Source organism: Petaurus breviceps, unplaced genomic scaffold (genome assembly GCF_028583685.1).
Source record: "Petaurus breviceps papuanus isolate PSGF00001 unplaced genomic scaffold, PetGlider_PUasm1.0 38, whole genome shotgun sequence".
In the NCBI taxonomy this organism is placed as follows: Eukaryota; Metazoa; Chordata; class Mammalia; order Diprotodontia; family Petauridae; genus Petaurus; species Petaurus breviceps.
In genome coordinates, this window is record NW_027186304.1 from 86081148 (window position 1) to 86106972 (window position 25825).

The following is a 25825-nucleotide window of genomic DNA, read 5'->3' on the forward strand; positions in this document are numbered from 1 at the left end:
TGTTGATTCTCTGACTGAAAATACATTGAAAGTGTTAATTTGGAACTTGAATGATCCAGATACTTGTCTCAATTCTCTAACTCACTTTTTATGTGTAGATAAAGCTTTGATCTAACCCAAAGGCTTAAGAGATTTCTTTTGGATGGAAGAATGGTGTATGGTGGAAGTATCCTTTAAGTTGAGCCTTGAAGATTAGATAGGATTTCAACAGTCAAGTGAAAGCCCTCCAGGCCTAGAAATTGACAATTAATATAGGTGTAGAAGTAGGGAAGCATAGGATTTGTTTGAGGACATGCTTGAGTAGTGACTAGTAGTACAATTTTATTGGAGTATAAGATATGTGTAAGGAAATAGTATGAGATAAGGCTGGAAAGGACAGCTGGACCAATGGAGGGACTAGAATGCAAGGCTGAGTAGTCTGGCCTTGATCTTGTCTCAGATGGCAGAGGCAGAGGCAATGGGGAGCTAATGGAAGTTTGTAAGCAAGGAGTAACATCATTTCTATGCATTAGGAATATATATCTTGCAGCAATATATAATGCAATTTGGAGAGCTCTGAAACTAGATCACTTGGTAAAAGGCTAGTTTCTAGTACTGAACAAATACAAATTTTAGGATTTACTAAAACAGAATGTGATTTTGGGAGTGTCCTTAGGAAATTCTTTTGAATATGACAGCATGATACAGCTGATATGTTAACATGGAGATCAAATAGAACACGTTCTTTGAACAGTCCTGTGAAGCAGAATTAGTTTGGCTAAACCCATCTTCTAGAAGATGAAACGCAGGCTCATCTAAATAAAGTGGCTTGTCCATACTCACTCTGTAAGGAAGAGGTAGAAGCTGGATTTAAATAAACCAAGGTCTCTTGATTCCAATGGATCTATGGCTCTTTATGTCAGGCCTGATGATATCACTCTCCTGTTCAAAAACCTTTGTGTGTCCCCTGTTGCCTCTTAGAAAACATACAGCCTCCTTTCTTCTCCACGATTTGCTTCCAACTTTTATTGAGATTTATCTTTTTTTTGGGGGGGGGCAATCAGGGTTAAGTGACTTGCTCAGGATCACACTGCTGGTACTCTTGACCTTATCTTACAAGTTACTTTCATGTACCCTCCATGTTCCCCAGACTCAATATTCCACTTCTAACTTTCACAAATTTGCACAGCCATTCTTCACACCTGAGTCGTATTCCTTCCTCAACTCCATTCCAGATTCCTTATCTTGCTTCAAGACTCAGTTCAGGTGCTATCTCCTCCAAGAAGCCTTCCCTGATTCCCTCTTCCCCATTCTCCTTTTTCAAATTACTTTCTATTTAGTTGGATTACCCCCTCCCCTGTAGAAAACAAGTTCCTTGGGAGCAGGAATTATTTCATTTTTGTCTTTCTATCAATAATGGAGGAAAAACTGGGAAAAGAAATGAGTGATGAAAGAAAATTATGAAAAGAGAATGAACAGTTTGATAAAATTCAAAAAACCTAAAGAAAATAACACCTTAAAAAACAAGAACTTACTCTATAATAAAAGAGGCATAAAATTTATTGAAGAAAATAACTCTTTAAAAAGTAGAGTTGGTCAAATGGGAAAAGAGGTACAAAAGATCACTAAAGAAAATAATTTCTTAAAAATCAGAATTGGGTAAGTGGAAGCTAATGACTCCATATAACAGCAAGAAACACCATGATCAAAGAAAAAACCTAGACCTCATATTTCAAGAAATTGTAAAGAAAAACTGCCCCAATATCTTAGATCCAGAGGGTAAAATAGAAAGGGAAAGAATCCACTCATCTCTTCCTGGAAAAGATCCCACAATAAAAACTCCCAGGAATAGTTTAGCTAAATTCCAGAACTCTCAGGTCAAGTAGAAAATATTGCAAGCAACCAGAAAGAAACCATTCAACTATTGTGGAGACAGGATCACATAAGATTTAGCAGCTTTCATGTTTATGGAGCAGAGGGCAAAGGAGCTAGGATTATAACCAACCTAGTAAAACTGACCATGATCCTTCAGGTGAAAAAATGGGCATTTAGTGAAATAAAGGACTTCTGAATATTCCTGATGAGAAGACTATAGTGTTACAGAAAATTTGACATTCAAACTCAAGACTCAAGAGAAGCATAAAAAGGTAAACACAAAAAAGAAATCACAAGGGATTATACCTTTTACATTCCTGTATGTGAAGATGATACAGGTAACTCCTAAGAACGTTATCATTATTAGAGCAGTCAGGATTCTACATAGGCACAGGGCATGGGTATGAGTCAATTATGTTGGGATGATCTAAAAAAAATGAAGGGGTGAGAAAGAGGGATGTAGTTAGAGAAGGGGGAAAGGAAAGGAAGAATTGGGGAAATTATCTCACATAAAAGAGGAAGAATTTTTATGGTGTGGGGGTAATTGAAGTGTGGGTAATGGGCAACACTTGGATCTCTCATTGCAGTTAGTTCAAAGAAGCAATACTCTCTCTCTCTCTCATAGAAATCTATCATACTCAACAGGGAAGTATGTGGGGAAGGGGACAAGAGAAAGGGAGAAGGTGTTAAAGGGAAGGTGGATTAGAGGAGACAGTTGTCTCAAGCAAAAGAAATAGTAATAGAGAGAAAGCCTAGAAGTGGCAATGGGGAGTATTCTGACCAGTGAATAGGAGGGTAATGAGAGAAACTACTGGAAAGAATGACCAGAGATGCAGTGTTAGCTAGAAAGCCTTGGTCTTAGTGAGTACCAGAAGATGGAAGAAATCAGAGAGGAACTGGTATAATATGAAAAGAAGTTTGTTAATTATGGAACTTGACTTCTGAAGGGCACCATGGAAGGAAAGAGTGGAACGATCTGGAGTGAGACATTGGAGGAAGGTTGAGAATGGAAATGAGGAAGCCAACAGGTGGTATTTGAGTTCTTCGATATTCAGGTGTTCAGTATTACCAGAATGGGCAAAATAAAAGAGAGTGGAGGTGGGAGGAAGTGGGGGTGGAGCTTATGCTAACAATTGGGAAATGAGTATCAGTGAAGCCTGATGATGAAGGCAGATAGAAGGGTCAAGGTTGGGTCAAGATTTCTTCATGATCCTTAACTGTCTCTTAAGAGACATCTGGAAGCCCACCTTGCATCAGGCATGTGCAGGAGATGGTGTATTCCATGACCAGAGGCGGGAACTGCTGCGTTCTGGGAGCAGATTCTGGCAAGCATGCACAAGGCCTGGTGGTCTTGTTATCCAGAAGCTTCATGAGTAAGAAGGGGGTGACGTGTTCTATCTTTGTAGACCACTGGGTGCTTCTCATAAGGGTTATAGACGGAAGGAACCTCTGAGACCATCTAGCTTAATTTTACAGATGAGGAATCTGACACCCAGAGGGACTAAGTGTCATTTCCATGGTAACATTCTACCTCTCCCCACTATTCTGGCAACATCCCTGGGAAACAAGAAATATGGGAATTTTTGTTTTACAAATGAAGAAACAGACTCATACGTAAAGCAGGGTGCTAAAATTAATAAATTGTGTTATTGGGACTAGAACCGAGGCCTTCCAACTCCCAGTTTAGGGCTTTTAGGCACAAAAATGTTTCTAAGTTACCTCGATCAAGTTTTCTACTATCTAGATAAAATGGCATATTTATTGTTTGGTCATTTTCAGTCATATCCAACTCTTCATGACCCCATTTGAGGTTTTCTTGGCAAAGATACTGGAGTGATTTATCATTTCCTTCTCCAGTTCATTTGACAGCTGAGGAAACCGAGGCAATAAGGGTTAAGTGACTTGCCCAGGATAATACAGCTAGTAAGTATCTGAGGTGACATTTGAATGCAGGAAGATGAGTCTTCCTGACTCTAGGCCCAGCTCTCCATCCACTGCACCACCTCACTGCATAACAGTAATGGAAGAAAAACTAGTGGTTACTGTGCAGTTGTCTGCCTTCTCCTTTATTTCTATTTACACTGGTGGCTTCATAAAATACTTCAAGTTGTGTACATAGGGTCTTACTGGTTCTGCCTGAGTCTTGACAGAATTAGGGGAAATGAGAAGAAGTGGCAGAGAGCAGATTTAAGTAGGTTATGTGTAAGCAATACTTCCCAACCATCAAAGCTATTCAAAACTGGAATGGGTTGCTTGCCTCCAACCCCAGGAGGTAGTGAGTTCTCTCTCACTTGAAGTCTTCATGAAGACACTGAGTAATCAATAGTCAGGGAAGCTGGCAAGGGAATGGATTGGATGCTATGGCCTCTGAGGTCAATTCCAATTCTTAGATTCAGGGTTTCTCACAAGGAAAAACGGAGAGGCCACATGACAACCGGGCCAGATGCTGGCAAAGAGGAATGGGCTTGTTAGTTATAGGATAATAGATTTTTTTTTTTGTTTGTCCTTTGTTCTTGAAGAGGACCAATGACATCACAAGGCAGTTGTCTTGACTTGCAAGTGAATTGGATTTAAGTGAGGCAGATCACACAAAGTCATCAGCTTCACTTTCTCCTTCAGGAATGACTGACGATGGCGCAGTGGTAATAGAATTAGAGCTCCAAGGGACCTTAGGAGCATCTAGTCCAACCCCCTCATTTTCTAGATGAGGAATAAAGCACAGAGAGATAAAGGGACCTGCCCCAGGTGACACAGCTTATAAGTAGCTGAGGCAAGATTTAAATTTGGGTCTCCCTGACTCCACAATACAGCTTTCTGTTCTATCTGCTGAGTTACTTGGCTAGTTTAGGCTAAGCTTCTTGTGCTCAACAACCTCTCTAGGTGTCACTTGAATTTTATTATTTTCCAACTTATGTGCTACTAACGCCTGTTTTAGAAAATTCCAATCTTTGGGATAAAGTCAAGGGGAAAAAGGAAAAAAAAAATCCTGCAGCCTAGTCAAGAATTGGGGGCAGTAGTGGAATAGAGGAGCTGTACCCACAATAATTTTGGGGTGCCAGTAAGTCCCTTCCTGAGTGAGGGAGAACAGAAAAAGAAAAGCCCCCAAATCTAAGATATGGCCTGGGATGAGATCATCGGTTCTGGTTCATTTCTGTTTCCCTTACATTCTCTTCAGATTTAAAATTAAACTTTGTCAAGAGTTCATTCTTGATCTGTAAGTTCCACTGAATGGCTCCTATTCCAAGTACACAGGAAACAAACCAAGAAGAACACAAAAGAAATCCTGTGTCCCCTAAAGAATGGGTGGTGAATGAAGAGAGGATGAGCAATTGGCCCCTCTGGCCCTTCCCCCAGGGCTCCATCTGGCAAGCTACCCTGGATTTTCCTTAAAACCTTTTAGGAAGCTCTCCTGACCCCTGGCTTCCTTTACTTCTATGGTTCCTTCAAGTATCATTCAACTAAAACCCCATATTGTACAAGAAGCCTTTCCCAACCCCTCTTCATTTTAGTGCCCTCCCTCTGTTGAATATTTCCTACTTATCCTGTGTACAGCTTATCTGTACATCTTGTTTGCTTGCTGTCTTGCATCCCATTGCGAGCTCCTTGAGGGCAGGGACTGTCTTTTGCCTCTTTTTGTATCTCCAGAGCTTAGCATAGTACCTGAAACATAGAAGGAACTTAGGGGGAATGTTTTTTGACTGTTCCCTCTGAAAACTCAGCATTCACAGGTATTAACGATAACTTGATCTTCACCTACCCACCCAGTCGTCCCATTGACTAGTTATAATAGCTCACACACACACACACACACACACACACACACACACACACTTGTGTACATATATAAATATGCACATTTGTATGTACATCTCACTTCACACACATTGTCTCACTGAAGTTTCACAACCAGCTCAGTGAGTAAAGTACTTGCAGATATTTTTAATCCCATTTTTTTTCAGATGAGGAAACTGAGGTGCAGAGAGATTCAGTGGTTGGCCCATCCATGGTCACATAGTTAGAATCAGAGATGAGATCTGAATGTATATCTTCCTGACTTCAGGTCTAGCACTATTCACTAAGTCACAACACCCCTCATTTAGCACTAGAAGGGATATTTAAAGAACACCTAGTTCACAACAATGTACATGGAAAGACTAACAGCCCTCCCCCAAAAAACCCCAACCATAAGAAAATGAAACATTATAATAATCAAGCTTGGTCCCAGAGAAAGTATGAGTAAATACACCTCCCCATCTTCTTTGAAGAGATGGTGGTAGGAGGACTGGTGGGGAATATGGGTGTGGAACATTAACTATAGAGTGAGATAGTTGCTATGTTGTTTAGTTTTGTTGAATTGCTTTTTGTTCCTTCTTTTTGTTCTTTAGTACAAGGAATGGCTCTCTGGTTAGTGGAGGAGGATGGGGACATATCTAGAAATAATGGTGATGAAAAAACAAGACATCAATAAAAAAAAATTAAAACCTTAAAAAGGCAGGGCGGCTAGGTGGTGCAGTGAGTAAAGCCCCAGAGCCCGGGAGTCAGGTCGGTTCTGGCCTCAGCCACTTAACACAAAAAAACCAGCCGTGTAACCTCGGGCAACTTACTTAACCCCAATTGCCCTCCAAAAGGCAAAAAAAAAAAAAAAACTCCCCAAAAAACCTTAAAAAGGCAATCAAGCAAAACACTTTCCCTTTTACAAGTGAGAACTGTGGTTCAAAAAGTTTCAGGCAACCTTTTCAAGTTCCTTTTTTTCCCAAGGAGACACTATTATATAAATGGAAAATGCCTCTATAGATAATGAAGCTCCAAACTGTCAGAATAGCCAGCAGGATGGCTTTTATAGGGAAATGACAGTTACGGAATGTTTTTAAAGAAATGTAATTTTATTGCTTTTGGTAAAATTTAAATTGTATGTAGAATTATGCATAGTAACTTAGCAAAACTAATAGAGCCTTCCTAAGTAGAGAGTTCTACTTTAAAGAATAGAAGATCAGAATGCTTTGAGGGATACTGGGTAGTGAACAGAACACACCTCATAGGCAAGAAGACCAGGCTGTAGTCCAGGTCAAAGAACACTACACATCTTTGTGCTGTCGCCTTAGTAATTCTCAGACTTTCCCCTCCTTAGGTGACCCATATGTTAGTGCTTTAGGATGACCAACATTAGTCCAATTTGGTATTGACCACTTCCTTGTAACCTTGTTTCTCTGTATGGATCATATTTTGGGAGGACCTTAGAGGGGTACCCTAGTCCTAGTGATGTCCTCAGTGATGCCCAGTGATGACAACTTGCAGTGAAACTTTGAGTAACATTTTTCATTAATTTCCGATATATACCTTAAATGTGAAAATGCTAATGATCTATACTTGTAAGTCAATGCAGAGCCCACCCAAAGCCTCCTCAGAGAGTTGATTTCCTTCATCTGTTCCATAACTACCGGCACAAGGAGCTACAGCAGGATGTTTTCCTAAAAGCCCCCTTACTTCCTGCCAATCACTAAGCCTTTCCTGATAACAAAGCTTCCTTTAGTCCTTGGTCTCACAGGGAATTGGGCAGGATGGGATGAAAGCTATACATGCAGACTGATAACACGTCCCTCCATATTTTCTATGGTTTTTCATCTGTTAACCAGAACACTGAACACACTAGCAGCCTACACAGATGGACAGAGGGAGTTCTGTGTAGGCTTGCAAATGTGGGAATTTGAGAACAGGCTGGTAAAAATAAGATCATTATTAAAGGGTGCATACTTAAAGAAGAATATGGTCAGACTTGAAAGGAAAGGTCTGTTAGACAAGCTATCTTAAATTAGGTGTAACTTGGGTGCAATAACATCACAGAAAACACACTGTCTTCCTGCACATGGCTGTCTCATTGACACCTGGGAGGTAGCGTTCATTTTTCAGCTTACCTAATTCCTGGCAGTCACAATGGCTTGGTCTCTAACGCTGGGTACATCTTATGGTCGTGATGCTTTCTTTCTTTTTTTTTTCAGACCTGTGATTTCATTGGTGGAGTGCTCCAGATGAGGAAACTCCCTCTGCCAATGTAGCTAGATGATACCTGTTCTGCAACTTTCAGTCATAGACAGTTGACTAGGCATTGAAAGGTTAGATTGTTTGGGATCACACAGCAGTGTCAGAGGGACTAGACCCTAGGTCTTGCTGATTCCCAGGTCAGCTCTTTATCCATCACAGAATACTACTTCTGTTACTGATTACTTGCTTGATAAGTAGGATATTCTGGTAGGGGCGGGGGGACTGATGAAAAAGGAATAAGATTTGGTAAATGTAGGTTTTCTGTGACCTGAATCTCCATGTTTATTATGGGGAAAGTTGGGGGAGAGGAGGGAATGTTTTAGGATTCTGTGGCTCCCCATTCTTCCTAACTAGCACGACACAGTAGAAACAACACTGAACTTGGACTCAGGAAGACAGGTTCAAATCCCACCTCAGACAGTTACCAACTTTTTGACACTTGGTATGTCATTTTTTCCCTCCCCCAACCCTAGTTTCCTCCCCTGCAAAAGAGGGATAATAACAGCACCTACTTCATATGGTTGTTGTGAGAATAAAGCAAAACAATGTACAGAAAATGTTTTGTAAACCTTAAAGCAATACATAAATGTGAATTATTTTTATAATAACCAAACACCCCTTAAATAGCTAATGAAGTATACAGTTAGATTTTAAAAAGCTTCTTTTACCTGTTACTTGTTAAGAAAAAGCCCACAGGTTTAGGATGATGCAGAATTTGTAACGAACGATTCAGCTGTTCATATGGCACCTCAGGAAATAGTCTTATTTCTCATCATTCTTGCATCAACCACAGAGCTTCAAGCCATCATTAGTGAGACTGTATGCTTAGTTCTTGGAACATCTTTGGACATTGTGCTACCCTGGTGTGCCTTCATTTTCTCATTAGGCATGTTTTCATTTCTCTAAAGTCAAAGCCATTTATCTGTTTCATAATTCCTCTGATTAAACACAATGGCTGAGTAAGCCTATTAATACATTTCTCTGTACTAGTGTTTATCTTTCTAGGTTGTACACTTATTGGTAATCCAGTTCTTGTCGCTAAGGATACAATGTGGCAGGCCTTTGTCAGACTCATTTCTCATATTCCCTAATTATATCTTTCTATCATGCTGCTTTCGTAACAGGCATTAATGTTTATACCTAGCATCCATAATGAATGGTCTAAATTTCTGAACCAATTATGACAGATGCGCCAGTGAACACGCGTGCTTTTTGATATGCTCTAAGGAACTTTGAAAGTTTTTTGTGCTTTGCTTTATGGTTTTTTTTTTTTTTGGGGGGGGATACTACCCTGCATTAAAGCTCTACTAAAATCCAGCGCTTCATCAAGACATGGGAGTGTCTCTGGGTTCTTGAAGGCAATAAATTACAGGGAAGTGCAAGTTCTGACAGTTTCTACACTTCTGGGAAAGCTTATGTGCTTGTCATCTGAGAACCAGCTGCCTCGCAGGGATGCTCTCCATCAGAAGTTTGGACAGTCAGTGATTTCATACATACACTCTTTTTCTCTCTCTGCAAACATACTGTATTATATCATACATGTGTGTGTCTGTATATATGTATATAGTATACTGTAGATGATATGTGTATATGTATGTATGTATGTATATAGTACATATAGAAACTTTCAAAATGATTTAATAAGTCATGAGAAAGCCTGTGACCTGGATCTACAGAGGGGTCTGACAATGATCTTAAAAAAATACTTTTAATTTATACTTTTTCCTTTATATCACATTCTCCCTATTCACTCTTCTCTCCTGTCTCCCACCCCAGTACATTTGTTAGCATAGAGCAGGGATAAGATTAAAGAAAGGGGCGGATACTGTGTTGAAATGCCTGCATTCATTCCTTCTTATGTAACCATTCGGATGGGTTATTAACTCAATTTACATTATTGAAATGATTGATTTAAAAGGTTGGGGAGGGAATACTTTATATACTGACAGATTTTGGGACTGCAAAGCAGGCCTTTCTATTTGGAGTTCAGAGTGCTCTTCACATATTACACAAGCTGAAAGTCACAGACAGCCATATTACTGGGTTGGGCCAGGATGGAGATGTCAAATTTTGTGATTCACAGTGAACTGCCACAGGGTTGGAGACTCTTCATCACTGTGTACGTGGCACGAGAGGAGAGGTATGGGAGCAGTGGGATTGAGCAGATTTTTAGGATAAGGAGACCTATGCCAGAAAAATAGTAAGAGTACTTTATTAACTCATGTGACATAGTGGTTGGAATACTGGACTTGAAGTCAGGCAATAAAGATAACAACAGCTCACATTTATATATTGCTTTTAATTTTGCAAAACACTTTACAAATGTTACTTCATTTGATCCTTATAACAATCCTGGGAGGAAGGTTCTATTATTACTTCCATTTTATAGATAGGTATCTGAGGCAGATAGAAGTTAAGCAACTTGCCCATAGTCACAGAAGTGGTAAGTATCTGAGTCAGTATTTGAACTCAGATTTTCCTAATTCTAGGTCCAGTTCTCTATTCAATGCACCACCTAGCTACTTCCTGGGCTCAAATCCTGCCTGGGACACTGAACCAGCTGTGTGACCATGGACAAATCCAATTTTTTTCATGCCATCAGAAATCATTTACTAGAAATGGGCTGTGAGGAATCTTTCAGATTCTCCAAAGCTATGTGTGCTTATATATTCTGGCACCTGGTTCAGTGGGAGCCCATTACGACCTGCGATAAAGCTGTTCTCTTTTTCTTTTGGGCCCAGGCTTCCACAGATCTTTGTGTGGCTCTTAGTTTTTTCAAGCCCCTTTCTCCACAATGGTAATCATGTGCATAAGCAGTCTGCCCTTCCATACTATGGGTCTTTGCCACCTTCCATGAAAAGTTAAACCTTTTTTTCATTAAAAAAAAATTAATTAGTCTGCTAAAGATCAGGTACTTTTCTTAGTTGTGATAATGACTCAAACACCTTAATAGGGACCTTTAATCCTTTTACCCAAAGGAGTAACTAATATGGAAATTGTAGGTAGTTATTTTGGAAAAGAAAATGGAGAAGCTATTTGGTGGCAGAGGGACCTTTTAGTTGCTTAAGCATACTTACATGTCAGGTTAATCTTAACCCAGCAGCAACATTCTGGGCTCAAAAGGGAGCTTAAAACTCAAGGAGACTCAGTAACCTGAGAGTTAATTGGGCTTCCAAAGGTGTCTAAATTGCCACTTATCAGCTTAGGCACTCGGAGACTATGGTAACATACTAATTTATTTTGGGCATTAAGAAAAGGAGCAAAATAGCTGAATCAACTTTAATTAACTGAAAGGTTATTATGTAGGAGAGAAGTTTATACTAACTTAGAGAGTTCTTTAAATGTAAAAGTAAATTCCCTTGATAAGGCAGTAATCCAATTTTTGAAAGTGTTAGATAAAATTTTATATTTAGCATTTAAAATGATTGTGTTTTTTTTTAAAGGGGAAGGTGGCAGAAATGAAGAAATAAATAATGTGATGGGAAACTTCTGACATTGGACTGCTTTGATCCATTTTAATTTCTACTCTTAAATTTTCATTGGCAATGTCAACAACAGAAAAGTACATGCTGTACAAGATTAATTTAAACACAAAGGAAACCCACCTACAACTTTATTAATAACCAACTTTTTTTATTAGAGCAAATACAGTTGTGAAAACTGTACATTATACATTTTGGGGTCCAGGACTATAAATAAAGGAACTCATAGGTAAAGAGTTCTTTCACAGCAAGAAACTTTAAATAAACAAAGTGACATATTAAGTACATTGGCAGACTTCATGTGCTGTCCAAAATGTAGTGTACAGTATAACAACCCATTATAAATAGCCTTTCATGTAAAATACAGCTTGTGCACATTTTAGAAAAATACCAACAATTTCTGTTTGAGCTTTGTTTTTAAAAAAGCTTAGAAATCATACATATATTTATAAATGGAACCACCATGCTTACTTTATAAACATTTTCTGAAGTTATCTGTTACTCATTATTTCCAAAGCATTAAGTACTTTAAATAAACATTTAATAAGAATTAAATATTTCAGTTAAAAAATCAGTTTTCCCAGTAAGGAGACATGGAGTGGGACAGGAAGGAGCAGTGACCTCTAGTACCAAGATTTATATAGAGACAAACATTTTTTAGTTTAAAAATGTTGCTTCCTAAATATCAAAGTAAAAGTATGATTTTTTAAAAAAATAAATACACAGGTTGCAATTTTCATTTGCTCTCTTTCTGCTTTCTTCTTGATTCCATACTGGTCACACACAGGATTCTCAACATACTGTACTTCTGCAAAAAACACCACTGGGTTACTACCCTGCAGTTAGCTGGCTCAGGAGACAAAGCATTAAGTCCTCACCTATGTTACTGTAAGTGCTGCCCTGAAAAGGCAGCATACAAGTTGGAAATAATTCTTGTTCTATCGTGCACAAAATGAAAAGGGTTTACAAAATATTTACCAAACTGCAAATTATGAAATATTTGAAATAAAGAGACAGAAGTCTCTTCCTCCAATTTATTTTTTAAATAACAAAAATGTTTACTTTGAGGACAAGCATCCTACATACAGTTTCTGCAAGTAAATATGCATGCTTTTAATAATAAAGGATATAGTAATTACAGTTTAACATCACAAAATAAATGCAGCTCATATAATAATAAATATCACAAAAAACAAATACCCCAAATGAAAATTTCTAAGGCTTTTAAACTTGAAACAAAATTACATATGGTCTTTAAAAAAACAGGAACAGCATAAATTTGATAAGCAGTGATTTTAAAAACAAATTAATATGCTCTACCTGAATGTATTCAACACAAAATTAGTCTATCTCTCCCCCCAATAATAGTTATTATTAGCATTTTAGCTTCATTTTCATTGGAACTGGCCTCTAACAAGATTATTTACTTATAGGGCATGTCAGTGATGAAACTGAATCCTTTGAACACCTATCACTATTAACATGAAGGCACTAAAAAAATAAAAGAAAAAAAATCCCCAAACCATGCAAAGCCTTGATTCTATTTCTCAGAATCCTTTTGTAGTCTAGCTACCCATTTAAGAATATCACCCCAAAGAGCCTCCATGTTCCATAAGTAATTCAGTGTGGTACTGACACAAGTATGTAAAACCTAGTGACTACTCAGGAAGACATAATAGTGCTTCCAGACTCTGCCCAATCAACATGGAAGAGAAAACAGTTTTACCAGTTTAGGAAAATGAATGTCATGAAGAGCTTTGCCTGTCCATCCAAATACACATGTATACTAGATTTCTGTTTTGCATTTACCTCAAGATGCACCAATGACATTTTCACTAGCCAGGACTTCACACCATTAATTATCAAATTTAAATCAACAGCAAAATGAACAGTCATGCACAAGCAAAAGAAAATGTAATCTCCCAGAACACCACAGGAGAAGTTAAAAGCAGCAGGTAATGGCATAAGACTGGTGAGTGATGCTGCTAACTATTTCTTCTAATGAGAAAGGAGTGAATGTTGGAGTCACTTCCACAGCAACAGTATCCTCTGACCGCATTCCTCTGGCAGTCCTTTCCCCAGCTCCCTACTAAAAACGTCAGATGGTAAAACAGTAAGGCAGCTGTTAGCTTCCATCAACAAAAAGTGCAGCTCCATACATTTCCAGTTTAGTCACACTCTGCTAGGACAGATGGAGTAGCCAATGCACTTCACCGGTTGGGGGCTGCAGCGGCAGATTTGGTGTTTTGTTTGGCTTTTGCTTTTTAAATAAAAAAAAATGATTAAGTTTTGCTCTCCAACATAGCTGCTTGCTTCAGCCTTCAGAGGACCCCAAAGCCACAAACCATCCCCAAGGGAACTGCACAGGTCCTCTGGCTGAATTTTCCAAGTCTCAGATATCTCTCTTGCGATCCCATTCTAATTCCAAGCCTCCTTCCCTGTGTCTGAGCATGACTGGTGTGTTGCCATTTAAAAGGCTGATGACACTACTGCAGAGAACTGTGGGCTAATTCCACTAGCTGTCATGACTTCGCTGAAGGGTCAAAACAGTGATATCAGTAAGTAGCTACGTTGAATCACATTCAGGCATAGCCAAAATGAAAATAAAGAACATTACAGAAATATTAAAAAAAGGAAACAAAAACAAAACAAAAACAAAACAAAAAAAATTGTGATTATAAATTTGAATAAGGGAATTGAAACTATTATGTCTTGTGAGTTTACATGAAAATGATACTAGTCTTACCTTTCCTAATTCCAATCAAGTTAGAAAGTGAACAAAAAGAATGGCTAACCCAATATTCAACAGCATGACCAGGACAATCATGACTGAATTAGGACCCTGAAAATAAAACAAAATAAATATTACTTTTTAATATTGATTTGTTTTCTCATGAATGTCGTTAGGTTAAGTAAAAGCTACAACAAAAGGTTTTTTTTTTTTGACATGAGGTCCATAAACTTACTTTTAAAAAATTTGTACAGGGGAGGCTAGGTGGTACAGTGAATAGAGTACCACCCCCGGAGTCAGGAGGACCTGAGTTCAAATCCAGCCTCAGACACTAAACACTTACTAACCATGTGACCTTGGGCAAGTCACTTAATCCCAATTGCTCTGCCCTCTCCCCTCCACAAAAAAAGGCAAAAAAAATTTGTATAATTACTTCAATGTTATTGGTCTTTGCAATCCTATGAATTGTTTTATGCATTTAAAAACATTATTCTGAGAGGGAGTATACAGGCTTTGCCAGACTGTTAAAGGGGTCCATGACACAAAAAACGTTGAGAATCCCTGCTCTGTACCAAATATTTAAATAATAAGAAGTTAGAGAAAGCTAAAATGAAATTCCATTTCTCTTACCTTTTTGGATACCACCCCTTTTTAAAGTAAATATACATACATATGTACATATACACACACAGGAAATAATACTTTTTACATATATTTTCTCAAGTCTATATGCCCCAGGCCAGTTTGATAGACGCTATATTTAAAAAATACATGATAGAAAACTAGAACAACATGGAACACATTCCCTGTTAGACTTATGAATAGGATAAGAATTTATGAATAAATAAGAAATAGAAAGCACTAAGATTCAGAAAATGGAAAATGTTGACTACATTAAAGTTTTTTTGTGCAAATAAGATCAAGGTAGACAAGATTAGAAGGAAAATAGAAAATTTGGGGAAAAAAACTTTTATAAAAAGTTTCTCAAATAAAGATCTCATATCTCAAATATATATTTGTCAAATTATAAGAAGATGAATCATTCACCAATTGATAAGTGGTCAAAGGATATGAATAGGCAGCTTTTCAGTGATGTAATTAAAGCTATAGTCATATGAAAAATGCTCTAAATTATTATTGATTAGAGAAATGTAAATTAAAAGAACTTTGAGATATCATCTTATACCTATCAGATTGCCTAAAATGACAGAAGAGGAAAATGATAAATGCTGGAGTGGAAAATTGGAACATTAATACATTATTGGCGGAACTATGAACTGATCCAACCATTTTGGAGAGCAATCTGGAATTATGCCCAACGAGATATTAAACTGTGTACACTCTTTGACCCAGCAATACCTAGGTATTAGACCTGTTTCCCAAGGTATTCTAAAATATTTATAGCAGCTCTTTTTGTGGTGGCAAAAAACTAGAAATTGAGGGGATGCCCATTAACTGGGGAATAGCTAAACAAGTTGTGGTATATGATTGTGATGGAATACTATTGTGCTGTAAGAAATAATGAGCAAACTGATTTTAGAAAAACATGAAAACAATTGTATTAAACAATAAAGAATGAAATGAGCAGAACCAAGAGAACGTTGTATACAGTAAAAGCAATATTGTTCAAAGAATAATTGTGAACAACCAAGTTATTCTGAGTACTACAAATACTCAAATCAACTATAAAAGATCTATGAAGGGAACTACTATCTACCTCCAGAGGAAGAAGTGATAAACAGAAGTACACATAGTATAATTTTACATATATTTATAAATCTGTGTTAAATGGTGGCCTTCTCTAGTTGCAGGGTGAGGAGGGAGGGAGACATTTCAGAATTTAAAATATAACAAAATAAATAAACTAAAATTTAAAAATTCCTGACAATTTTGTAAGAATGGATCAGAATTAAATTATTCACCTCCAGAATTAACTTCATTGCTGCAATTCTCATTTCCTATACTCATATCCAAAACACACTCTAAAACCCAATATCATCATGCTCAATGGTGATTTTTCGAGGCAGGTTCCCTTTTTAATGTACAACCATATCAGCATCTATTCAAGGCTATTCACATGGCCTGCCCTAATGACTTTGCTGATTTGATTTTTGTTGTTCTTCAGTCCTGCCTGACTCTTCATGATGCCATTTGGGATTTTCTTGACAAAGATACTGACTGGAGAGGTTTGTCATTTCTTTTTCCAGATCAATTTACAGATGAGTAAACTAAACAAAACAAGGTTAAATGACTTCAGGGTCATACAACTATTAAGTGTCTGGGGCCAGATTTGAACTTCTGACTCCAGGTCTTTGCATTCTATTACTGTGGCACTTATCTGCCCTGCTGATTTGATTACAAATTCTATTTAATAAAAAGTCTCACCTAATCAATCTCTTCACCAGATATGGTCCAGTTAGGAATCAATCTTTTGTACTGGCTATACTTTCACTCCCGTTCTTATTTTTCCCCACATACTGGTCTTGGAAGACTGGTTGGAATACTCTTTGCTCCTCACTGTCATTTCTAGACTCTCCCACCATTACTCAGCAACCCCTTCTCCTTTATATCAAAGTTTTTCTTTGCATCAAACTTTTCTACCCTCTTCAAATCATGGTATATGTTGTCTACTGGCTCCTAGGTCATTTCCCTCTCCTTTCTTAAAGAAATTATTGCTTAGTTCACTGTCTTCCTCTCCTCTACAATTACCTTTATGTTAGAGGCTTCAATATCCATGGTGATGCTTCCTCAAACTTCCTAACCTCCTAATCCCTCAATTTCAAAATCTACAACCCACTCAACTCCACCTTAGCCATACACAGGGATAGTCATATCCTGGATTTATCGTTACCCACAAGTGTTCCAGTTCCGTAATTAAAAACTCTGACATTCCTTTATTTGACCATAACTTTCTATCATTCCATCTGTCCCACCCAAACCTTTTCCTTGAGCTCCCTGTGAATGTTAATCCTTCTACTCCTCAGTACTTTCTCAGGCCATTACCACCTCTGCTCTGATTTTACTTTCCTTCCTTCCCAATATTCACCCTATAGTTAAGCAATTTAATTCCACACACTGTCATCAATTTGAATCCCTTGCCCCTTTGCTCTTGATAAGCCTTGAATTATTCCCACCATGCTCCTCCTTTGCACCTAACTCATGTGCTGAACGGAATTGGGGGAACTCACAGAACCATGCTGACTGTGTATACTATAAATTCATTTCTCCCTGTCTCTCTCTTTTTTCAGAAGCTATTCTAAACCTTCTCTTCTTTGCTCTAAGTGTCCCATCCCCACTCCCTTTCTCAGTTGAGTTTACCTCTTACTTGATTGAGAAAAGTGAGGCCATTCAACATGCACTCCCTCTTTTATAGTTCTCAAAAATTCAGGGGTGTTAAACTCAAATAGAAATGGATCCCTGGAAACTACATAGTGACTTAGAAAACAACAAATCAACATTATATTATGTGTAATTTTATTTATTTTGTTAAGCATTTGCCAATTACATTTTAATCTCATTTGGGCTGCACTTGATTGTTTTACTACAGCTGAGTCTGACACCTCTGCCTATACTACAAAATTCCTTGACTCATCTTTCCTTTTCCTTTCTCACTTTATATGTGAGTCTCTGATAATAAGGTAGCTCTTCTGCTTGCCAAGGTAAATTCCAAGGCATGTCCTTGATCTCATGCTCTCCTATCTTCTCCAGCAGATAGTATCCCCTTTTAATCTTCAATTTTTTCCAATCTAGTGCATCTTTTTCCTGTTGCCTTCAACTATTCCCAACTCTGCCCCATCCTTAAAAAAAAAAAAACTTCACTAGATCCCGTTCCTCTCAAGTTGTCATTCAATATCTTGCCTCCCTTTCTCAAAACCTCTAGAAAAAGCTATCTATGCTTACTGCTTCCATTTTCTTTCCTTTCGTTCAACTCTTTGCAATCTTACTTCCACTTTCACTCAACTGAAACTACTCTCTCTAAATTATCATTGATTTCTTAATTTCCAGATCCCATGTTCTCTTTTCAGTCCAGTCTAACTGACCTTTCTGCTACATTTGACAATCTTGACTGTCCTGTCTTCCTGGATACTCCTTTTGGGTACTTGTGACACTACTTTCTCTAGATTCTTCTCCTAACTATCTGACTACTCCCTCTTGGTTTCCTTTGCTGGCTCTGGCTCATTATTAATATCACGCCCTGTAACACTGGGTGTTCACTCAGACTGTCTTGGGTCCTATGGTTCAATTATCTTCTCTCTCCAGATGACTTTCACATCTAAATATCCAGTTTCCTTCTCTTCTTTGACATCGAATTCCACATCATCAACAGCTATTAGATATTTCAAACTGGAAGTAGAAGACATCTCAAATTCAACATATCCCAAAGAGAACTTATTCAGTCCCCCTCCTCCCATCCAATCCTTTCCCAAAGGCCACTATTTCTTATAGAAGGCATCACCCCTTTTGCAGCCTCTCAGGCTCATCATCTTGGTGTTCTCATCTCCTTACTGTGTCTCACCCCACATATTCAACACTGTTGCCAAACCTTGCTGATTCTAGGACCACAGCTTCTCTTGTACATGACCCCTTTTCTCTATTCATGCAGCCACCACCTTAATTCAAGATCTCATCAATTTTTACCCAGATAATCGCAGGTTTCCTAATTATGTCCCCACCTCAAGTCTCTTCCCACTACAATCCATTTTCTACCCAGCAGTCAAAGTGATTCTCCTTAACTGAGTATCCCCAGCTCAATCAATCCCAGTGGCTTCTATTGCTTCTAGAATAAAACAGAAAATCATTTGTTTGACTTTTAATGCTCTTCTCAACCTGGTTCCTATCTTTCCAAGCTTCTCTGCACATTAATTCCCCCTCTCCTACTTTACAATCTAGTCAAATTAGCCTTCTCTCTTTGTTCCTCTCACATAACACTTCATTTTTCATCTCTGTTTCTTTATATTGGCTCTTCTTCATGCATCGAATACTATTCTTCCTTAACTCTGTCTCATAGAATTGTTCTCTTTCTCCAAGACACAGCTCAAACATCACCCTCTCCTTATCTACATTTCTTCAGATTCCTGCCCCACTTCCCCTAACCATTACTGCTCCCTCTCATGTGCCCTTATTCTTAACTATTTTGTAATTATTCTTCATATACTTATATATGTACCCAATGCTTACTCATTAGAATGCAATCTCCTTGTGAATAGGGATTATTCATTCTTTGTATTTCTATTTCTATTTCTATTGTCTAGCTTTGTGGCTGGTCTATAGCAGGTGCTTAATAAATGCCTGCTGCTTAAATGGTTAATAACCTTGTATTTATATGGAGCTTTACACTTACATTTTGTTTTAAAATTATGTCTTATGTGTTCACATCAGTCATTTCCCATTCCTTTCTTAAAGTGAATGCTTTCTTGGGATAAAGAGAAATAATTAAGTAAAAATATGTGATGCAGAAATCTTGTCTGACCATAGATATGGCATTTTGGAAGCCCTCCACTTCAGCACTGTGAGGAAGGAGGTAGGTTTCATTACTTCATCCTCAGGATATTTATTGTTTTTTCTGTTTCTCAGACTTCAACTTCCTTTTCACATACACTGTTGGCATCACTGTGCATATTATTCTCTTGGTACTGCCAATGATGCTTCTCTATCGGTTCATACAAATTTTTAATGCTTTTTTCAAGGATATTTCATACCCCTTTATCTCAATTTGACCCTCACAACAGGGTGGAAATAATCTTCCTTCTTTTACAGATGAGGAAATAGTTGTAATAGAACAGTATTTGTATAGAATGTAAATTAACACTAACTAAACAAATTTTATCAGAAAAAATTTTCCAAGGTGTCCCCACCCTTAAGGAAGTTTTGATAAGGAGAAATTCTTTGGGGCTAAGGAGAATAGACAATTTTAAGATAGAAAATGGGCTTGGCAAAATCAGGAAGAAGAAATGGAAATGGGGCTGGTCTTGAGCTGGCATCAAGCAGCAAGAACAAAGATACTTATAGAAGGTAATATTGTAGGAATAGATCTTAATTTACATAAAATTAGACTGCAACAAAGCAATTTCAGTATGCTGCCAAGTTCCTTAAAATCTGCATTCTATCTGCATAATGTAGTCTCCTTATGACTATGGGAAAAATAAGATGCATTGATAATAACTAATTAACCTCTTCTCACATAGAATTTCAAAGGTGGTTTCCAACTAGTACAAAATGAGGCCTTACTTATGTTAATGCTAATTATATGTCCCATGTTATTAATACATGTACAAATGAAATCTTCAGGTGATCTTAGTTTGGACTCTGCCATCATTCACTATGGAGACCAATTAGATGCTGTATTTCAATTTACTCCAATGAGCAGTCTGTCAATGAGTATGTTATGATGCAAAGCATTTCAGTTCTTTCAGGATACTGGAATTCATACATTACTTCTGAAGTGAAATATAGGACACTTCAGCCTATACCAACAGCAGTGGGTAAAACATACCACATTCCATGCACCATGGTGGCACTAAGGACTGTGCTAGAGTATGGTAAGTATCCTGTATAGATAAGAAGAGCTGCCATTTCTGTAGCCTTTTAAGGCTTGCAAAGCACTTCACATACAACATTTCTTTTGATTCTCACAATTACACCTTGTGAGGGACTGTAGGTACCAACCCTATTTTATAAGATGAGGAAAATGAGGTTAAGTGACATGCTTATGATCAAATGCCTAGTTAAGTGGCAGAAGTAGGATTTCAAGTCAGATTCCTCCTTAGTCAAGTCCTCCAGCCTGTTTTCCACTATACCATACTGGCTCTATGATGTCTACATTAAAATCCCAAATTCGTTATCCTTTCTTTTAACAACCTTGTGGAATCACCCAAGAACTTGTCAAAAAATGTATAGTCTCTAGGGTATAAATTATGCTTACTAGCATAAACCTCATGGCTTTTTTGGTAGAAATCAAAGGAAATCAGATATAGGAGGGTTCTGATGATGTAATGTTGGACAAATCTTTTAATAACCACCAAGCCACAGCCTCTTCCATCTGTAAAATGGGGATAATAATCACTTATCTTGACTGCTCCACAGGGCTGTTCTAAGTCTCAATGATAAAACATATACACAGGCTCTTAATAAAACTCTGAAGTCCTAGAAAAAAATGTGAGGTATTATTACTTTTGGGACACATCATAGCAGCATCCCACTGTTCTGGTTTCCAGATTTAGTGAGCAAGTCTGCAAACCATCTTATACATTTTTCCATAAGTTATGAAATATATCACTGGTTAAGCTACTTTTCAGAATATTCTCTGTAACTCTTTTTAAAGAAGTCTCAGTAAAGTTATGTTGTTAAGCTCAAGTAGCAGCAGTATGAAGAAAAAAGGCTATTTTGTCACTTTTAGCTCTAGGCCACAGTGTTTTATAGACAGGTGCCAGTGGGTGACCCTTTCATTCTTCAAATATCTATGTTATGTGCAGGGAAAGGCAAAGTCCCAGAAATATGACTGTCGTTCCCAGTAGGAGCTTAACATAGCAAAATGAAAAATCAGTCTTTGCTTTTCAAGACTGATCAGGACAGGTGCAATGAAAGATGTGGCAGCAGCATGAAGATTCAGTCTTGATTAGAACCAACATAATATCTTATATAACAAAATGTGGGACAGTCAAAAAATGGAATTAAAATTTAACTTTAAGGAAATATAGTTTTATTCATGAGTATTATTGCTCTTATATTCAATTAGGAAGAATTTTCTTTAGGAAAGAAATTCTGAATCTGATGTGACAAATAAAGATAAGTGAATCAAAGATATTTAGAAATACATCTGGAGAAAACATATATCTAAATTCCTCTTTGATATTCTACTGTTAGTTAACTGAGCCTGGTTGTTATCCTTCAAGTACAATGGAATTATTTTGAAACAGTCCCCTTTATTACCTGAAATAAACCTGAAGCCTCTCTCTAAAAATAATTATTAACAGATTATTCCAGGTTCAAGCCTGATTTGATTTGGGGATTATTTAGGGCTTACTTCAATTCAAAAGAAACTATGTATGACCTGAGGAAGAATTCTATTCAGGTAATGCTCAAAAGTGTTCTGGAAGGAGATCAGAGTAATGGCTGGAAGAAACCAAGAAAAATCATGGGAAATTTTCAAAGATAATTGGTTAGGATTTTCTACTGGAAAATGTCCCAGCTTGCTCTGAGACAATATCTTAAATCTGTTTCTACTGGCCCATAACAAAGTCATCATGTTGAAAAATCTCATGAATTTGTGTATCAAAAGGAAATGCCCACTTATGGAATAAGGTTACACATGTGCAGTCACATGTTCATATAATACACAATTCTCATGGGTAATCCCCAACTTCTCCCTTGTTCCTCAACACACACATTCCCTCTAATAAAATGTGCTAACAATCAACCTGTGTCCCTGATTTTCTGTGTTTAAGATATGAGAACTGTCTAGGATATTTAGAGAGAACCTAGTATCACCTTCCAGATGGATCAAGTGTTATTGTAGAACTCAGGTATTCCTTAGGATTTTTCTGCAGAACCGGTGTGATTACTGAAAATTATTGCCGAATTCCACTTCACTTTGCTTTAGTCTTTCTTGTGTCTTGGAGTAGCATTTTCAGTAGGCCCACCATAAACACCAACTTCCTGATGTAAAACTTTTGGTTTTTATTCTATCCATTTTCCTAGTGTCTTGAGGAAGGCAGACATTACTGAACTTGTTTGCTATGAAGATGTAGAGAGAACTGCAGCAAAACTACATAGAGTTTTTCCTTCTCAAATTTATAGTGAATGTTGCTTTGTGCTATGCTATCTAAGTCCTCTCCAAATATGCTAAATAATTCTCATACCTCAGACACAGAAAATCTGAGAGACATGTTGGTTGTTAGCACAGTTTATTAGGGGGACTGTATGTGTTGGTATTAAAGCACACCAAGTAGGGCAGCGAGAAGGTGCAGTGAATAGAGCTCCGGCCCTGGAGTCAGGAGGACCCGAGTTCGAATCCAGCCTCAGACACTTGACACACTTACTAGCCATGTGACTTTGGGCAAGTCACTTAACCCCAACTGCCCTCCAAAAAGCAAAAAAAACCCAAAAACCAAAAAAACAAACAACAAAAAACAAAACAAAAAAAAACAAACAACCCCCCCAGCCCAAAAAAATCCACCAAGTAGTAGATACTGGTATTGAATGACTATTTAGGAGCAAAAAAATTATGAGGATGTGACTAGCAGCTCTAATTTTCAAAGATGACAACATAAAACACTTACAAAAAATCTTTATAGATAACATATACCTGATCAAGGATTGTTGCCAATTGTTATTGGAATCAGGGATTCTAATGGTGAGGAGAAGAATTCTGTACCCAAGGGTTTGGCATCAGGAATCCAAAACACAACCCTGAAATCTACTCATTGAGTAATTCAATGATTCAGAGCAAGGAATGTGTTACAATATGGAGGGATAATCTTTCAAAGTCAATCAGAGCTTTTCTTCACCTAAGATAGGTATGCCTCTACCTTCTACAACTAGCAAAATAATTTTACAGAAAGGACACTATGGATAGCAGGAATATAATTTATTCTAAACTCACAGTAAATTTTGGTAATGACAGAATTATAACTCTTGTCTCCTGACTCATAGACTATTAATTATCAACATTATAAAGGGTTTTTAAGTTTACAAAGGACCGTCAGTCAATAAACATTTTATTATGTACCTATGTGCCATGCACTGTACACATATCATATCTCATTTGAGCCTTACACTAACTCTGTGAGGTAAGTACTATTGCTATAATTCACATTTCACAGATGAACTGAGGCACTAAGAGGTAGAAGGATTTGACCATAGTGTCATAGCTCATGAGATCTGAACCCATCTTCCTGACTCCAAGCCTTAGTACTTCATCTACTATATTATGTAGCCCATATTTATAATCATTTATCCTAGTCCCTTACACAGTCCATACTTATAGTCATTTATTCTAGTCCCCTAATTTGATATCATAAATCCCCTCTACAATATTCTTAATAAATGTTCATCCAACTTCTACTTGATTATGGCCATTAGTAAGGAGCTTATCATTTAAGGGGTGCAACTCTTGTAACCTATTCCATTTTAAGACAACTACTGTATTGAAATCTGCTTTCTCTAACCATTATTCTCTTTGATCTTGGTTCTCTGTTAAACCACACAGTTGAATTAAAGTCTAATACCACTTTTTTTTTTTTAAGCAATTGGGGTTAAGTAACTTGCTCAAGGTTACACGGCCAGTTATTTCTGGGTGCGGTGCTAAGTATCAGAGCCCGGATTCGATCCCCAGGTCATCCCGACACTGGGGCCAGTGCTCTTACTTGCTGAGCCACCTGGCCGCCCCTAATACCACTTTTTAAGAGAGCTAAGGAATAGGAATGACTTTCACCCATATATATACAAAGAAAAGGTACCTGGACATTGGTTCTAATTTTTTTTAATGTGTATATTATTTAATACTCATGAGACCTTGAAGAATAACCTCTATAAGGATAACAAATACTGAAAAATAAATGACAGGTAAATTATGTTTAACAAATTTAATGACATTGTCAATGTATACCACCCTATCGATGCCTCATTAAGCACTCAATGTTCTAACAAATAATTTACTCTATTTCAGAATGACATTTTTGGAGAGGATACAGGTCAACTAGTTAATTTATCTTTGGTAATTTTAAAAAACACCTATCTATGGGGTGGCTAAGTGGCACAGTGAGCAAAGGACTGGCCCTGGAGTCAGGAGGTCCTGAGTTCGGTTCCGGCCTGAGACACTTAACACCCACACAAAAAAACTAGCCGTGTAACCTTGGGCAAGTTACTTAACAGCAATTGCCCCCCAAAAGGCAAAAACAACAACAACAACAACAAACACCTATCTAGAGAAAACAAACTAGATTTATAACAATGGTAACTAATATGTCATAAATATTTGTAATACTCTTAGAAAAAAGAAGACCCAAGGGGACAGAATTCAAGTATATTTTAATTTCAGTTAATGAACTTCAACTATTTTATCATCATATCAAGGTTATAGTCAGACTGTCCTTTTTTTCGGTTAAACTATTCCAAATCTGAATAAAAAATATCATTTTGAAATTGTTAGTCTTTTTCTTAAGCTAAATCTGAAATTCAGTTATTCCACCCACAAGCATTTGTGTTGCTTTGTAATTACTGGACAGATTTTGATTAATCACTGACTGTAGTTGCAGAGCCTACAAGTACTATTGAATCAAGAACACACTTTCTTCATTGTCACTGTGTACCAGATATCACTATGTAGTGAAGAGACAAGCTTCACAAGCTATGTAGGAGGATCAGTCACATGTAGATGAGAATTTAGAATTTGCTGGCAACACAATCACAGGGAATAATAACAGATTTTGTGTTGACAAATACTAAGTTAGATGCAGTGATAATAAATAAAATAGAAACAATAGGTAACAAAATCATCCACTAGAAAACTTGGCTAAGAACATTCTAGTACATTTTCCTTGCATGGACAAAGTTCTTTTGTAAAATGCTGGAATTTTTTAGTCACTACTTAGGAAGCTGGTAATGAGGAAAGGTGTTCTGGCTGCAAAGCTTTGTTCAAATTAAATTCAAAGAAGTATACATGAAGGTAACATTATATAATATTGGATATAATGGATATTATGGATAACACTAGTCATGT

The 25825-nt window shown here is 37.4% G+C and overlaps 1 protein-coding gene across 4 annotated transcripts in view; it reads right to left on the bottom strand.

The window, feature by feature from the left end:
* Window positions 1–11505: 11505 nt before the first annotated feature.
* JPH1 (junctophilin 1) overlaps window positions 11506–25825 on the bottom strand; it is a 106990-nt gene continuing 92670 nt past the window's right edge. Inside the window, exons 5-7 of one of the 4 annotated variants that reach the window (XR_011170699.1) lie at window positions 14122–14217; window positions 13185–13941; window positions 11506–12183 (exon numbers count right to left, since the gene is read on the bottom strand). Coding sequence is in view for 3 of the 4 variants with exons in the window: in XM_069100138.1 (XP_068956239.1) it covers window positions 14137–14217 (81 nt within the window). In the remaining variant the exon portion in view is untranslated. Of the gene's footprint in view, window positions 13942–14121; window positions 14218–25825 lie in introns of all 4 variants that reach the window. The other 3 variants (XM_069100138.1, XM_069100137.1, XM_069100136.1) reach the window with 3 other exon arrangements.